Genomic DNA, 18,171 nt, shown 5'->3' with positions numbered 1-18,171 from the left:
GGTCCAAAATTTTCTTAATGCGCCCTTTCCGAACAAATTGATCGGCAGAAAAGGACAGGCATCTTGGCCATCTTGCTCACCAGACCTTAACACCTTAGATTTTTTTTTCTGGGGCCACATGAAACAACTAGTCTATGCGACGAATGTTCAGTCAGAGGAGGATTTGGTTGCTTCAATTGTTGCTGCCGCATGGAGCATTAGGGAAACGCCAAGAGTGTTTCAACGAGTCCGCCGATCCCTTCGCCGTCGCTGTAACCTTTCCATTGAACTGGCGGGTCGAAACTTAACTTTGAACACCTTTTGTAGTGACAGCTCTGACAACCATCCTCTTATCATTCCAACAAAGACTCTTCTCTGTACCTTGCTCCCTACAACTCTCTTCGATATGCAGTCCCATTAAACGATTTGGGACCAGAAATATCAGCCTCTGCTACGACAAATATCGCAAGTGGAAAGAATATTTTGTTTCATGTTCGTCAGTTTAGAGCATTGGTTGAAAAAAAAAAAAAAAAAGGAAGGAAGGAAGGAAGTACTGTACTCGCATTTATATGATAGACTGATCGAAATGAATATGCTCAAACAGTTTTTGTAATAATAATAATAATAATAATAATAATAATAATAATAATAATAATAATAATAATAATAATAATAATAATAATAATAATAATAATAATAATAATAATAATAATTATTATTATTATTATTATTATTATTATTATTATTATTACGCGTTCCATTCCTGTAGCAGTAAAATTAGACGCGTTCCCAAAAGCGTTGCGATATCATCAATATCTGCAATCAGAATTTCTTTAGTTTCTGTTACCTATCGGCTTCTGTTGTACATATTTTTACATTATAGCGACGTGACGTTTCAAGTGAAATCTTCTACATCGTCTTTACTAGTACTTTTTGAGGAGGGATGCAACCACGCACAGGGATAATTACCTCATCCGCCATCTTTTAATCTACGTGTATGAGTACTGACCTACCACATAGAATTATTTCCAGGTAGTGAGACGTCCTTTACCTGCTCTTGTCCACTCAATTTACGTCATAAAATGTCCCGGAATCACAAACGTCCTTTGGGGAATCCCTTGCGTCGCCATTGCACAAATTTGAAAACTGCAAGTTTAGATAGAGCAGGTTAGGATCCTTTGATGATATCATGCCGCATCACGTCTACGATCAGTAGTTTGTGTAATATTTAAGTCTAAAGTTTGTTTCCCCACGCTTTCGCCAAACGACGCGATTTTCTCCTTATGTTTGTTGGAACTTTTTTTTTGTTTGTTTTGCTCTCAGGAATCACCCTCTGCTTTTGTACAACGAATTTATCGCCATACTGTATATAAGATCCTATCTATTCGTATATCAGAATGTATTTATAATATAATATTAATGATATATTTCTTATAAAAATCGTTCCTTAGCACCACTTTTTTGTGCAGATTGAAACGATCCAAGTCACTATAAAATGGTGGATAATTTTAATATTTTCTGTAAAAATCGGTTCTTAATACCCTCAACATTCGTATTCTATCAGCGTCTTTATACTTAAGTAAAATGTTCTATTATTATTATTATTATTATTATTATTATTATTATTATTATTATTATTATTATTATTATTATTATTATTATTATTATTATTATTACGTATTCTGCCTTTTGATAGGTTAGGTCCTGAGACTAATGAGGGATGAGGGTTTTTGTCTTCTTAATTTTCAATTTGGGCCTGGAAATGCTTCTTCTACGTTTTTCGCTCTCCAGGTTACTCTTTTAACTCTCAATATTTTCTTCTATTTTTCAAATAATCGATCAGTTGTGTTCTTCTTCCTATTCCTCGTTTCACTTCCACCTTTCTTTCTATGGCGGTATGAAGAAGACAATTTCTTCGCAAGATGTGGCCAGTATCCTTCGTAGGAAACGCAATTGAATTGGACACAACTTGCTATAGTTATGAAAAAAAAAAAAAAGCTCGGGACACATAAGGTTATTTACTGTTTTCGTAATACTTTTTGTAATGCCTTAAAACTTGTTAGCATCACCTCAGTGTGCCTTATAAGATCGTAATGTTAGTATGTCCGTGCATCCGTCCGTTACTCCACACAACTTTTCAAAGGAAAGTAATTCTTTAAATCTATTTTTGCAAGTTCATTGATAGAGTCAATCAATTCATATGTTCATGGGTAACAATGATTTTAACCATGACCATTCATATCTTACCTATGAAATACTGATTGCTTCTATTACCAGCACACATACTTTACTCATGAGTGTAAGTTGATCCTCTTTACTGCCTTAAGCACAGTTTATATTATACTAACATTTTACACTTTTAATACGTATACCTATCAAAGGAATTACTTTTCATGACCAGCAGAAATTGGCTGGGTTAGATCGGGGTTTAACGTCCCTTTCAGCAGAGAAGCTACATGAAATGTGCACCTATAGATTGACGTTGCATCCAAATCAAATGAACATTTGTTGGGAATCGAACCAGGGTTTCCTGCACCAAAGACACGTACGCTAACCATATACCTATGAAGGAGCTCTACATCAGAAAGTGATGGAGCGGAGGCAGAAAAATAGCACAGACAGTAACGATGCCGAAGATGCTATGCTAAAAGGACATCGATCTTGGGGGGGCCCAAGACCCCCAAAGCTCATATAAGGCCCCCTTATCGTATTTAAGAATATACAATATTAGGCATAATTTGAATGCAATTTGTCTTAAAATCCTCATTTATGCCTTCTGCATCTGAATGCCCCTCCCCCCAAATTTACAGAGAATACGGCGGCCTTTCTATGCTCTATAAGTTATATCAGCGGTGGGATTTTTGGATAACTTCGGGCAGTCAGAAACTCCTGATCTTTAGAACAGGAGATCTTCCTTATATAACTACCTTATAAATTTACAAAATATGCAGATGATGAACTATGGCAATTTACACAGAATTTAAGGTATTTTGTTGGTTAATTGTTTTTGCTTTGGAATTTAGTGGCTCTTTCAGCATCAAGACTGCAGTATATGAGACGTGGAACTACAGCTTAATGTGGAATCGAAAACATATAAACCATAGTATTTTGTGCTAAGTTATACATTTATTGTATGTTTTACTGTAAGGTGTAGAAACAAATAATTTATACATTTTCTTCCTTCTGAGCTGTTTCGATTTTACACGCAAAATTTCCATTTTGTGCCCTCGATATTTTCAGTCTATGTTTAATAAAATAATAGTGAGCAGAAACAATTTTCTTCTGTCTATTGCATTTTATAAAAGCAGTAGCTTTAAATTTAAAGGTCTTTATTTTTTTTTACTTTTAACTTATATTCAGTATTTTTAATTGCACTATGGAAAACAATAGTCTCTTTCCTCTTATTGCGAAAATAAATAAAACTGATTTGTTAATTCTCGTGTGAATGCTCAATCTTGCTGATATAAAATCCGCAGAATGCCTAGCTGTCTGCAACCAAACAAACTTCCCAGCATTTTGGGTTGTATAACCAGCAGGCGCTGCATAATTATTTTCCAAATAATTTTAATGAAGGACGATAATCTAGAGCGAAAAGTATATTAAAAAAAAAAATATATATTGAGTTTACGTACCAACACCAAATTTCAGAGCTCCAATTAGTACGGAAGGACGCCCAATTTTTAAATTGCAATGTTTGACTCTATCAAACAGAAATGTAACCTAATTAAAATATTGCGAAAATCATGAATATCGAATCACGAACTGTCATCGTGTATTCATATTTATTGACAGGCACAGAGGACCATTATTATAAAATATCTATATATGTATCTTAACAATTCTTACAGTTTGAAGCGATAACGTTTCGTTTTGGCTTCCTGAAAGGATCGTCGGCAGCACAAGAAAAGTAAAAGAATAAAAAGATAAGATAAACGAAAAACGGGGACACTACAATCAAAACTGTTTCCTTCGCTATATTGAAAAAAGTAAAGGAAAAGAAAAACCGTCACCATTCGTAAAATAGGCGCTGTAATATTGATTTAGTTTCGAAAGAATATAGGTCTTCTGCAGAAAAAAAAAAAACTTTATATATTAACGGCGGAATTGTTGGCGAATAAATCAAGATTTTTAAAATATATTTTTAAAACCCAAATTAACAGTAATAGTGTTTACTTGTTATATTTTTTAGGGAAGGAGTCGAAAACATTTCAACTATTCAAAAAAAGTTTTTTTCAATCTTAACCATGCAAAAAGGAAGTAGCTAACATAATATATGACGATCGTCTGGCTTGTCTATAGTGAGTAACACGCACGTCTTTGGTGTACATGGTCTCGGATTCGATTCCCGTTCACAAAAATTTGATTGCAGTACGGTGGATCGTACTCCACGGTGAACCGTACTCCATTCCTATATTTTTTGTCTGCTTTGTCACCAGACCCGCAACTAGAGGGGAGCTAGAGGGGGCCTGCCCCCAAAAAACTTTTCGTGGACCCCTAGACCTTAACACATAATGCTATTGTTAATACAAAAAACACAATTTAGCTATGTGTAAGAGAATTTTTAATGACTCTGTGGCTGGTTGCGGGCCTATTTGTTACCAGCGTTGCTCGTAATAATCACAAAATCAGAAATAGAGACTTAATTTTTGAGATGAGGGATAGGCTCCTTAGACTATACGAAAGTCTATTAAAACGCAATGCAACAGAGCTAGAGTTACAATGTGAGTTATAGGAACATAAGTGAAATCAGTAATTACTTAATAAATAGAAAGAAAACTTTTGGAATGGAAACAGTTAAGCCTACTACGAAATAAGTCTCACCTGCTGTTGAGCCAATAGTAAATGATGGGGTTAACAACAGCGTTGGACATGGCCAGCCAATAGAAAGTCAGGTAGAGATGTGGAAGGTAGGAGCTCTTCTGGATTGAACTGTTGTGGTAGGCGTAGATGAAGTATGCGTGGTACGGCAACCAGCAGAAGGCAAAAATGGTTACCACGACTATAAACATACGAACAACCTGTAAAATGTCATCAATATTATAAATTAGACATACAGTATATTACATTAGGAGAACAATACTAAGTACAATAGTTATTTGATTCTATAGAGAAGCGACATCCAATTTAAGGTACGCTTATAATTGGAAGCACACATTGGACTGTTCACAGGTACGCGAAAAATAATTAGTAGTCACGCATATTATCGTTTGTTTACAGCCTAAACAATTATTAGAATGAAACAAAAAAGAATTGGAAAGCTTCATGATACATGCATCATGCTTAAGAATCTGGATGCAAACAGTCACAACCAGCGACGCAAATAGGCTAGTTGTTGCCTGGGGCAAGAACACGTCAGAGCGCTCCTCCCCAGGCTAGTAGCCAGCCCAAAAATTTAGGGGGGACCGCTGAAGTTAGGGGGGCCCGATCCAAGAATATAATAGTTCATCACCATATTATAGTTCATTTGCAAGCCTACCGTAAAAATTTTAGAGCGGGCCAGCAAAAATTTGGGAGGGCGGCCCCCTAGACCCCCCTGGATACGGGCCTGCTCCTCCCCTTGACCAATCAAACCAAAACGTTCCCTGACTATACCTAAATTAATATTAGTATCACGCAATGATTCTCCAATTCCATTTTTCTTCAAGTGGTAAATCTTGATTTCAAAATTACAATACATAATTTAAATTTTAGTACAAGATAAAACACGCTAGGGATGGTATTGAGAGGAGACGAGACGAGACTTTGTACAGTCTCGTTCTCGTCTCGCTTTATAAGTAGCGGTCTTGGTCTCGATCTCGTCTCGAGTCAAAAATCGCCGTCTCGGTCTCGGTCAACAGATGCTTGTCTCGATCTCGGTCTCCGTCTCGAAGGCCAAGTCTCGGTCTGGTCTCGGGTCTCGTCTCGAAAGTCTCAAAATAAATAGTGTAACTTAAAATTGTAAAAGTATTATTATCGTACAGTCTGTCGTTTCCGCTTCTCATTTTTTGCCTTCATTCTTGACTTAGAATTATGGTGTGATGAACCTCTTCGTGGCTAATTTGCTACCGCTAATGCTTTCCATGCGTGTGTTCCAGGTTCAATCATCAGTGGGTATAACATACCTGGGTATAACATACCTGGGATAAATAACATACCCTAATAGTAACCCATATTTCACTTTCAGCAATAGACTTTGTCTCAAATAGCCTCAGTACTGCCTATACAATTTAACTCTATTAAATTAACTCCAGTACTATACAGTAGTTTATTTACTGCCTTTGTATCAGAATTGTTCAATACCTCCTAACGGATAACGCAACACATAGGAGCACGAATGTATTTAATCGCATCGAAATGAAATTTTACAATTTCTCAGTTATTATTCAATACATTCTGCTTTCACTGTCATTTTAAATACAGAATATAACGTTCATTATCTTAACAAATAGAGTAAATTATTACTACAATATATTTTGTTTCAAATTGACCAAATGCTTTATTGCCGTTTCACATATCAGTGTTTAATTGACACTTTAAAACAGGGACTTCTTTAACCTTGTGGTGGGAGCTACGGCACTCCTCTTTGTTATGTGTGGTATCGGATTGGATCATCAAACAAGTTAGATTCAAAGTCCAATGTTTCGTATAGTTCGCGTCTCATTTTAAGTACATTCTGTTTCTTATACAAGTTCATAAGGTCGTAATGTATTACATAAGTATAAATCCAGACTGTAACATAGATTAAGCTTATTCATGAGCTCTCAGCGGTGTATGTGATCTTTACTCGAGAAAACTAATCGTGCGTTCATTACGTTGAAATTTTATATTGATTGAAAATTACTTGCGAAACATGGACATACATATTATATAAGTATAAAGGTAATTCGAGCTATCTGTATCTATTTTCTGTGTCCCGGCAAAACAAGTGATTCTTAATTTTCTAGTTTTCTTTTCTATTAATTTTCGTAGTTTTGCTGCAATATGAAGGATCAAATATATATTTATTTTTTGCTGTACGAATTTCGTTAAATTTTGGATACATATGGCGCTAAATTCGTTGTACGAAAGCAGAGGAGTGATTCCTGAGAGTAAACCAAACAGGAAAAGTTCCAATAAACATAGGACGAAAACCCCATCGTTTACGTGTTATAGGCTGCCGAAAACATGATAAAATGAATTCTAAAGGTCCATAGCTCAAAAACTATGGGACCTACTGTAGTCGGGTCAAGACTTCACTTAGGAACTAGTATGTGCTCTATTCAAAAATACATGTTTTAGAAACCTAAGGTACTCACGCAACAATTTTCATGGAGGTAGTTGGAGAGTACTTTGTATCATAGGCCCGTAGTCAAACTCCCTCTATAAAAATTGTTGTAGAAGCACCTCAGGACGCATTCTCAAACACGTATTTTTGGATAGGGCACATACTAGTTTCTAAGTGAAGTCTTGACCCGAGCAAGGTAGATCCCATAGTTTTGGAGCTATGAACCTTAAAAAATTCATTTTATCATGTTTTCGGCAGCCTATAACACGTAAACGATGGGGTTTTCGCACTATGTTTATTGGAACTTTTTTGTTTGTTTTACTCTCAGGAATCACTCCTCTGCTTTTGTGCAACGAATTTAGCGCCATAGTATATATATATATATATATATATATATATATATATATGAACTTTACAGGTAGACTATGCTAAGTCACTTTTTGGTCGAAATTGAGTTAAGAATACATTATTAATAGACTATGTTCTTTCTAGTGGTGTAATAATGTAAGTCTAAAAGCATCCTATTACTTTGTAACTACTTAGTATAGTTTGAAGAACAGTACTATAGGTCTTACTTAAGCAGGGGTGTAGCCAAGGGGGGGCCCATCGGGGCCGGGCCCCCCAAATGGTTTCCTGGCCCCCCCAAATGACCAGCTTTTAAAATATCATAGTAAAATTATCTCGCTTCATTCATTTAAAAGTAACAAAGTTTATTGACAATTAATAATTTATGGTAAAATAGTAAGAAGAAATATTGCTTTTTTTCCATAGCGAACGAAAAATTGTATAGTATCTCTTCCTTATACCGATCGAAAAAAAAAAAAAGGATACTTTTTTTGTGACAGCAGATTACAGAATTTACTGTGATTTATATTTGACAGTTTGAAGACAAACGTTTTAACAAGATACTACAAATTAGAGACCTGCACGGGCCGGGCTCGGCCCGAAACCCGGCCCGGCCCGACTCTGTTATTTCTTTGGGCTTGGGCGGGCCGACACTGATTTCTCTTCAGGTCGGGCTGGGCTGGGGCCGATTAATTGCAATAATTATTGACTTTCGTTAAACGATAATTAGAATAAAGGCAAACGTTGAAGAAGTGTGCCCGTGAAAACTGTTACAAAATAAAACTTTTAAAATTTATCGGGTCCGGGCCGGACTTAGGCCAAGAATTTTAGAAAGCTTATCGGGCCGGGCCGGGCTCGGGCCGAAAATCTTCAAAACTTTTCGGGCCCAGGCTCGGCCGGGCGTAGGCACATTCGGGCTGGATTGGGCTCGGGCCGAATTTTTCGACCCGTGCAGGTCTCTACTACACATACAGCCATAAAACAAAGGTATTAAACTGATTTGTAAGTAGAGTATATTTTTATATGCTTTAACAAGTGTTTTAAAAGACATAGAGGATGGAAAATTTGGTGAGAAACAATGTTTTTATTCAATTTGGATTTCATTCGCTCTCTCTTTTATTTCTACTCAGTGTAATAAAATAATTATGTTTTTTAGTCACGAATAATAAATATTTTTGTCAGGAAACTGTAAAGAAATTAAGTGAAATTTCAAAGAAAATCAATCCTGTGTAGATAGGTTCTGTATACAATGCCTTAAATTTAAATATAAAGGTAACCAAGAAAAGTTTTGTTGCTTTTTCACCCACTACCTTTGAACATTGATATGTCACCTAACCTGGAAGATCAAAAATAGTCCCCATCAGCATCGACGACCTTCTGAAAACATTCTGCAAGGTCATGGAATCCATCGCGGTAGAATTTGATGGGCCGTGAAACGAAGAAAGTATCAGGTGCATTTTGGACTTTACTAGGGATTTGAACTGGCGTCCTCTAAGGTGATTGTTCAAAGAATGAAACAGGTGATAATCGGACGGTGCAATACCCGGGGAATATAGTGGTTGCAATATTGTTTCCCATCCAAGGCGGAAAATGGTGTCCTGAGTCATCTTAGCCACGTAGAACTTAGCGTTGTCCCGTAAACGAGGACCCATTTGCAATTCAGAAGTGATGGCTCCAGAGTTTTGAGTTTTTGTTGAGCACAGCTCAACTGCTGACACTACACAATTGCATTGATACTCTGACCAGTTGGTAGCAGTTCTCGATGCACGATGCACCAAACACACAGAAGGACCTTATTCTGGTACAGTGCTGGTTACGGCTGTTCTGAAATCGGTTCATGGGATGCTAACCAATGACGACGGCGCCGTGGAGGTTCGTATAGGACACACTTTTTATCACATGTCAACGACTTGTCCAGAAATGGCTCCGAAAGTAAATAAACACAGGCGACTGCCGCGTTGCCTTCTGGCCCGGAGTCAAAATATGTGAGACCCATTAACCCAACTTGTAGTGCTTTACAAGTTGATGGATGTGCTGCCGAATGGTTTCTCCACACACTGAATTGTAGTCCCAGTTCCTCTTTGTACATGTGTGGGTCTTCTGGCACGTGGTGTTTTCGGGTGTTTCGTCATCGTTCTTAAACTTGTTAAACCATCGCTGCAATGTCGGCGTCGTCACGACACCCTCATCAAAGGCCTGGCAAATCTTCTGTCCCGCTACAGCGGCGTTTGACCTCCATTTGAACTCGTTCAGCATACATGCTCTTATGAGGCTCTGTGGATGTCCCATGTTCCCTCTGTCTTTACGCAAGTTCACGGTGTGTCTGAATTGCCACAACCAGGTAGTATGTTGGATATATCCACACCAACAACTGACGTTCGCCTTATCTCCACTCGCATTCAACTCACGGTGTGAGGTCTAATTGAACACAGACATCCACGAAAAGGGATAGAACTCTCTTGGTTACCTTTATAGTTATACACAAAAGTATAGCGTTTGATCCCAGGCAGTAGTTCTTGATTAAGCATAATAAAAACTATCTTGAATATAATTTATGGATCATAATAATAATAATAATAATAATAATAATAATAATAATAATAATAATAATAATAATAATAATAATAATAATAATAATAATAATAATAATAATAAGTAGTTTTCCAGAAGAAAACCAAAATTTTCATTTCTTTCAGGCCTCAAAAACACTAGCAGCAACACTTTTTTTGGCTTTGTACATTGTAGCTGGTCCCCCTCATAAACGACGGGCCCCCCCTACACAAACCTGCTGGCTACACCCCTGTACTTAAGGAACCGGTTTTACGCTTCTCCTATAAAATTACGAAATTATGACTTTCTTTAGTTTACCTCTGAGGCCCAGATATAATAAAATCATACCCATAATTATAATCAACCATTACCAATCCCCTGCTGGATGAAGGTCTTTCCAAGTCTTCTCCACAACTGCCTATCTTTTGCTCTTGATTTCAAACCTTCTTGTACAAGGACGTTTCCTAGGCTGTTTTTATCTCGTGGTATCCTGTCTAGAATTGTTTTTGTCCATCGACCATAATTTCTTGCAATATGTCCAGCACATTTTCTAGCCCATGTTAAAAAATATTTCATTAGTACCAGTCATTAGTTGCCAAATAATTCATTTCTACTGTATATATTTGGCCTACAAATGGTTCAAATCCACTGCTTTTGGAGCATAGACACGCTAGTTTTTCATCTTCGAATCTGACAACACTGACTCGATGATTTAAATCAACACAATGTGAAGACCTCTATTTGGTCTAGCGGCTAGCACGCTTGACTTCGGTTCGCGTGGTCCCGAGTTCGATTTCCGGTGGGGGTACAGTTGAACGACCAAAGTGGTTCAGATTCCATTATAATCATTAGCTCCATGTCTCCTTTAGATGCCCTAGCATAATCATGGGACGTTAAATTAAAACAAACCAAACTAAAAATCAACAATGTGTATTACTAACTGTAAGTCTTTGAATAATTACATATAGCTATAAAATACATAATAATAATTACATATAATTACTTTGAATAATTACATATAATTACATATAGCTCGTATGGATCGAGCCTGAGGTGATCGGTGTTCAAACTAAAACAAGTGAAATGTAACTAGGGTGTAATTAGAACTTTTAAATAAGCATGGATTTGTGTACATCATTCCTAAGGCTTAAGGGAACAACTAGTGTTACTGAAAAGTTATCAGTTACATTTAATTTCAGTTACAATTTGCATTTGCATGTATTGCTGTAACCAAAACTTTAATATTTACATTAACATTATAAAGACTATGAAAAACATTGTCTTTTGAAAACATTCTTGCACCATAAAACAAATTACGAATAATTTTAAAATATTTTGCAGTTTAGCTACGTTATTTGCACTATATTTAGAATAATATTTACCAATTTATTTAAGTTGGCAACACTGCTTAAAATAATGGAACTGCGCTTTGTAATTAAAACCACCAAAAACTATTGTTGTAATGTTATAGCAGCAAACGAAAGCAATAATCATTACAAAAAAATTAACACAAATACGTTATTTTAAGCAGTATAACAATCACTATCCATGTGTTTGGTATCTCTGAAACAGTTTGAAATAACAATTGTTGTAAATGACATTATGATCACTTAAGTCTTTTGGAAGCATCTACATGATGAGACGTGATATATCAGCACGTTTCCGAAGTAGAGTCTTTAGAAAAAAGTTAAATTTTCCATTTTTTGTAACCTTGTTCCTTCATTTATTCGAAATACATTATACCATGATCATAGTATTTGACGGTAAGATATAATTAATGCGCATTGCACCGCCCATGCCATTTGAGTTATTAGAGATCTCCAAAATGTTGATATTAGTGATACTGTATTGTCCTTTGTTACACTGAATAATGTATGTGGTATTGTGGTGTTATTTAATATCAAAATTAGAAATAGGTAATACCTTACATAGTGCAATTTGAGAAAATACAACTTTATTTTGCGTTGGCAACACTGCATGTTTATCTAGTGGTATTGCAGAGTATCTAGAAAGAGAGAGAGAGAGAGAGAGAGAGAGAGAGAAAAGATTATATACAACAGCAGTGGATTTTGTTTCGGGAGAAGCTGGAGGAACGGGTAGGAAACATTTGTGTTGTACGTGCAATGCGAAAAAATTATCACAAATTTATTTTGGGAGGGGTTTGAGCCCGATACCTACCCCCTAAATACGCCACTGTACATCAGTCAACCGTTCTCATATTATCTCACACAGCAACGAAACAAATTTTGAGTAAAGGCAAAATTGCTATCAATATTCGAGACGAGACCGAGACTTTAGAGATTGACCAAGGTCTCGTCTCGATCTCGTTTCGATTTATAGAGGTCTGTCTCGGTCTCGTCTCGATATGTAAAAGTTCGTCTCGATCTCGGTCTCGTCTCGGTATATAAAAGTCCGTCTCGGTATCATCCCTAAAAACACCAAACTAATTAGTATTTGATTGTCAAATAATCTGAAAGTAGCATGCTTGTCACATTCTTTTGGTCTTAGCATATCACAATGATTTTCGAATTATATCAGGATCTCTTAAATCAATGTAATTAAATGAAAACACAAAAAACTGGAACTAAAACTTAACTTTGCGGGCTCTATGGCTACAAAAGCTTTTACAGTGTCCTCAAAAGATACGTAGCTTTGAAGCTAACTTATGCTCTATGGATATGATCCTAAGGTTGGTGAGTCGTTGTCTGTTAAGTTTCTGAGGTATTTTTTTTATGGTCTTTAGTTTGTTAAAAGTCCTTTAGTGAAAATAAATATTTGCCCAGTTATGCGCTCCCTCAATCCAGCAACCAGGGCACAAGCCCCGTTTGCCACCCCCCTTAGTTACGCCACTTATCACAACTGACGTTAGCTCACTCTCAGTAATCATATACGGAGTGAGTCAAAAGTCATGTTAAATAGCATGTCTTTCGTTTCTCCGCTGAAATCACTCTGTACAAAGATGACCGAATGATGTAAGTCATTTTTGTTGTCTTCTTTTTTTGTTGTCTTCTTTTTAAAGAAAGTAATTATTCTGTTTTACCAATATATTTATACATCAAAATAAATATAATTATTCGCGTTTATGAAATTAGGTTTTAGTTTAATAAGTATAATAATATGCATTCAAAATACTACTTGCGCGTGCAGAGCACGTGCATGGGATAAAGTGTGTTAATAACATGATACATAGGTTACAATAACGTCATTTCAAGTTTTGCTGGGAGAGGGGAAGAGTTAAAGTTTTGTTTTTCGTGAGTATTCAAATATCAAACTCAAGGGCAACCGCCTCCCCTGACTCCCTAAAGTATGCCCCTGATAGCTAGCAAATTTAATGGAGTATGTAACGAAACTGACATACCAATTTATTTCATAGAAACAGCGTAACCAATTTTGGCCAACACATTGGTATGAAGATTGGTAATGGTCTAGTTCATAGGCCTATGTCGAGGCCATGAGTCAATTTTGGCCATGACCAAAAAGTGAAACTATAAATGTTTATTTCAACGAAAATTGATATAAAAGCCATTGATAGGTAACTTAGAAAATGGTGATACATCAGATTAGATTCGATACTGACAGGCGCGACGGTTCAGTTTTGAAGATCAAAGCAGTGGCACAAGGTGTCATGGTTTCACTACAGATCACATGAAATTACGGTGAACAGCATAGCTTTCGTTGGTTTTATCCTGCTCTACCGATCTTTCCTCCACATTTTCGTTCTACTGATTCTTTCATTATCATTACGTTTATCATTATTATTATCATTATTATTATCATTATCATTATCATTACCGTACCTTTAACCACTTATTTGTTTTATCATAACGAGTATAATCGTGGAACGATAAACTAACGATTCCGTTTATTTCCGTTTAGATTCGCCACTCTTAACAATAGCAATGAAAATAGATTGATTTGATTTTCAGTTTGCGTCCCTTTTCAGCAGCGAGGGTATACGAGACGTGGACCTACAGCCAGGCCCGTATCCAGGGGGTCTAGGGGTGCAGGCCCCCTAAATTTTTACTGGCCCCCTCTAAAATTTTCACAGGCTTGCAAATGAACTATAATATGGTGATGAACTAAAATATTTATGGATCGGGCCCCCCTAACTATCACCGGACCCCCCTACATTTTCGGGCATGCTATGGGCCTGCCTACAGCTTAAGCTGGGATCCGACCCACATAAGCTTTCGCCGGGAATCGAACCCAGGTATCCCACGGTACAGGCACTACGATAACCGCTTACCCACGAGAAAGCTCCCAACGAAAATAGAGTATAAAACTATTTGACATATTTGGAATACTTGTGAGTAGTTTCAAGTATTCGAGTTATGTGTATAATGGATAAAGGTCTTGATTTAAAAAGATTAATGTATCAGTAAAGCGAGAATAGTTCTTTAAAAGTAATTACATTAAATAGCATAATTCTTTTAAGTGTTGATTATGAAATTGTAATTTATTGTTTCATTATCTACAAGTGGATTTAAACCGAGTACGATAGGTACGTATCAAGAGCACTTAACCCCTTTTTTTCAACAACGAATTTGTAATTTAATTATTTTATATTTGATATGGAACGATTGTAATTGGAAGTGGTATAAAAAGATGTGTTTCCTCTGTGTGTTGTTAATATCTAAATAATGTGATAATACGTAATTTCAACACGTAAATTGTAATGTACGCTTCGCATAAAAGCTATGACGTGTATAAAAGAAATAAATTCATCCATTATTTTTATTAAATGGAAAGATTTTTTCAATGAACATTTTTGATGTAATGTGTAATATTCGAGCTATGTAACAACTATATTACGTAGTTTCAATTCTCAATTTGAAAAATAATTGATATAAAGAGGGAAAGTAGCAAGGGCGGCGGCACCTGCCCATCAGGGGGGGCAAGGTGACGCGCTCTTCCCAGGAAATTGTACTTGAGAATATTGAAAACCCAATAGAATTTTTACATTAGTTACAGCAAAATTTGAAACTATATTTGAAACGTCGCTTATACTTGTCCCCCTTGGAAACCACAACATGGGCGCCCTTGGAAAGTGGATCGAGATATTGCAACTATAATGTTTATGCATATTTATTTATAAGGGGAACAAGAATAATAGTCCGGTACCTTATGATAACAAACCTGGTGGCCAGACTTGTTTAAACTTGTTTTATTTCTGTTCAATGTTGCCACACTTGGCACAATTGTACCAAATTCAGATCGGCCCGTTGGTACCACGCTCGCATTTTCAGTCCCTTTTGTGAAAAAAATGGTACAATTGTACCCAATTCAGCACCTTTAACAAATACTATTTATATGTTTATTATGTATATGTGTGCTTCATTAGTTAGAAATAATATATACTATTGTGACTTACAATTATTAAGAAAAAAATATAGGTGGCAAACTTAAAAAGGTAGGTAACATGCGTAATTCCTGTAGTTTTTTGACAACGTACAGCAGACGTATAACTGAAAACGCATGTTTTATAATACTTTCCGTATAAGTGTTCCATCTATACGTACTTTGCGTATGAAACAATATAGGTGGTCAAGATCTCACATACAAATGGACGTATATAACATATAGATGACGAAGGTAACATAAGTATTTGCATGCGATATACAGAAAACTGTTAGACGTCAGACATCCTGCAACGGCATGATGTAACATATAAAGGCAGTGCCTATGTAGCATACGGATAACGTATGTTCATCTGATTTCTGTAGTAAACAAGAGGATACCGCATATTTATACAATATACAGCTGTCTGGCAGGGGCGGATCCAGGACGGAGTTCTGGGGGGGGGGGCGGTGGTTGTAATACTGCTACTTAGAGCTACTTTTAAGAGCTCCAAACTCTGAGATGGGTTTTATTTATATATAAAATTTAAAAAACGTTTCTTCTTCTGGGGTGGGGGTGGGAGATTGCCCTGATCGCCCCCTGGATCCGCCACTGCTGTCTGGAGAACGCATTTTTCTTAGTGTAACAATATGTTGTGATATGTTTCAGGGAAGGTTCTAGGACCCTGGACCGGTTATATATATATATATATTTTACAATTGTCAGTTTACCTACTTTATATTATTCTTACATTCTATTCGGTTATGAAATAAGCGGGAATAACGTGGAATAGTTTATATTTTAATATTTTATTATAACGTACTGTTTACACACGAACTCAGAGATGATTGATTTGTTGCTCGTTTTATATATATTTTTCATATATGACAATAAAACCGTTTTGGTTTATTGGTCACTTTGAAATAGAAACCATACAATACATACCGTAGATGATAACTGTTTTCTCTTTTAATTTGGTTGTTTTTAAAAAGTAATTTTTACAAAGAGCACTTTCTTGATTTGGACTCTTGTAAGAGGCTAGGGACTCTTCTAGAACTTCACCTCTTTTAGTTTCGTGTTATAGAGACATGTTATTACAGTGGTATAAAATAATGAATTCAGTCCTTTTTGTTTCAATTTGGTACTATTATTCATTTTTCAGCCCGCTCCAGAGCTAGGACTATGGCAACACTGTTTCTGTTGTTATAAGCGAGGAAGCCGCCATAAGTGATTGGAGTGTATTTTTTAATTTCTACGAAATGAATGATAAGTATTAAGGAAACGCAAAGTTTGAAAGGAATAAAAATAGTTTAATTTATTGAAATAACTATCGCGGTAAGTTTTGGTGATAATTAAAGTAATTTTAATCGAACTGGAACCACAATATTTAACTATATATGTGTGTTACAATGGGATTAAGCTATAAAACTTTTCATTTTATACGGTGCGTTCAGTGCACAAGGAAATGAAGTAAACTATTCCTTATTTTTGATATACTTAATCTTTATGACCTCTTCCTGAATAGGGTTGAAAATTGGCCGGTTTTTCACCGGCCTGGCCGGAAATATTGCTGTTATTTTGATTAAAGCATGTGACCGGTGCAAACTTCTTACCAGCCCATTTATGACCGTTTTTTTTCAAACTTGTATATAGTTTGAAGTATAGACTTAAATAGTAAGTTTCATTCTGTAAATTCAAAGCTGTCACCTTTCACCATCTATCAACGATTAATATATTTTGTTTATCTGTTTACATAATTTCAAAGAGATGACAGGGACTGTATCACGGACAATTTGAAATTTATTTGGAAAAGGAATTTTACACATTTATTGAGAGTAAAAAAGGACTTCTTAATGCAATTTCCTGTAGTTGAAGTACAAGCTTAAAGAATAAATTTCATTTTCAAAATTCAAAATTTTCACGTAAACGTTAATTTGTTCTTTGTTTCGATAATTTTAAAGAGGTGGTGATAAATACAATAAAATGATCAATGCCGATTTCAGTTTCTTATTTATAGTAGGGATGGCCAATTCCGGTAAGTGAAATTTCCGGAATCTGGATTCCGAAAAATTTTGGCCATCGCTAATTTATAGCACATTGTATCTATTAAGCTTATTAGTGAATGTAGTAAGGATATGCAGAATATAGATGCTAATGCACTTTTGTTTACGATAGTATTTTCCTTCCCATGGGGGGGGGGGGAGCGAACAGAGATACTTCACACTTAGACCTATATCTTAGGGAATATTCAGGGGACGCCGGTTTTTCTATTTTCCATAGTTGGCAACCCTATTCCTGAAGCTCATTTTCGAGCTTAAAAGATTCATCTCGAGATATTGTAAATAACTTTTAATGTTAAAACAAATACTGTTAACTTTTCCATGTAATGAAATGAAGTTTCCAGTTCAAGGTCCACGATTATGCACCAAGGATAAGGAAAACAGTGGTAATGATAATTAATGAAATACTGGAGTGAAGAAAATGAGAGGAAACGGACGATTCCAGAGAAAATCCACTATACCGTGTTTGCCCACCACTAAGTTCGCTTAGTGAGAGCTGGGATCGAACTTGGGATCCGCAGATACTTTCATGTACGTAAGAATACCGTAGAAACTTTCTCTGTTTTCTCTAGAACTTTTCTGATTGGATTTCTATTCAAATGTGCTATCAACACCTCATATCTCGGGTATATGAAGTTCTTGAGAAAAACGGCTCAA

The 18,171-nt window shown here is 36.0% G+C and overlaps 1 protein-coding gene across 1 annotated transcript in view; it reads right to left on the bottom strand.

Annotated features, from left to right (window-relative positions):
* Nucleotides 1–18,171, bottom strand: part of LOC145679908 (tachykinin-like peptides receptor 86C) — an 80,031-nt gene that overhangs the window by 7,567 nt on the left and 54,293 nt on the right. The window contains exon 5 of the mRNA XM_081750417.1: nucleotides 4,801–4,997. Coding sequence (XP_081606543.1) covers nucleotides 4,801–4,997 — 197 coding nt within the window. The remainder of the gene's footprint in view (nucleotides 1–4,800; nucleotides 4,998–18,171) is intronic.

This window comes from Thermobia domestica, chromosome 2 (genome assembly GCF_964235325.1).
Source record: "Thermobia domestica chromosome 2, izTheDome1.hap1.1, whole genome shotgun sequence".
NCBI lineage: Eukaryota > Metazoa > Arthropoda > Insecta > Zygentoma > Lepismatidae > Thermobia > Thermobia domestica.
Note: the sequence above shows the minus strand (reverse complement) of the source record. Positions and strands in the feature narration are given on the sequence as shown.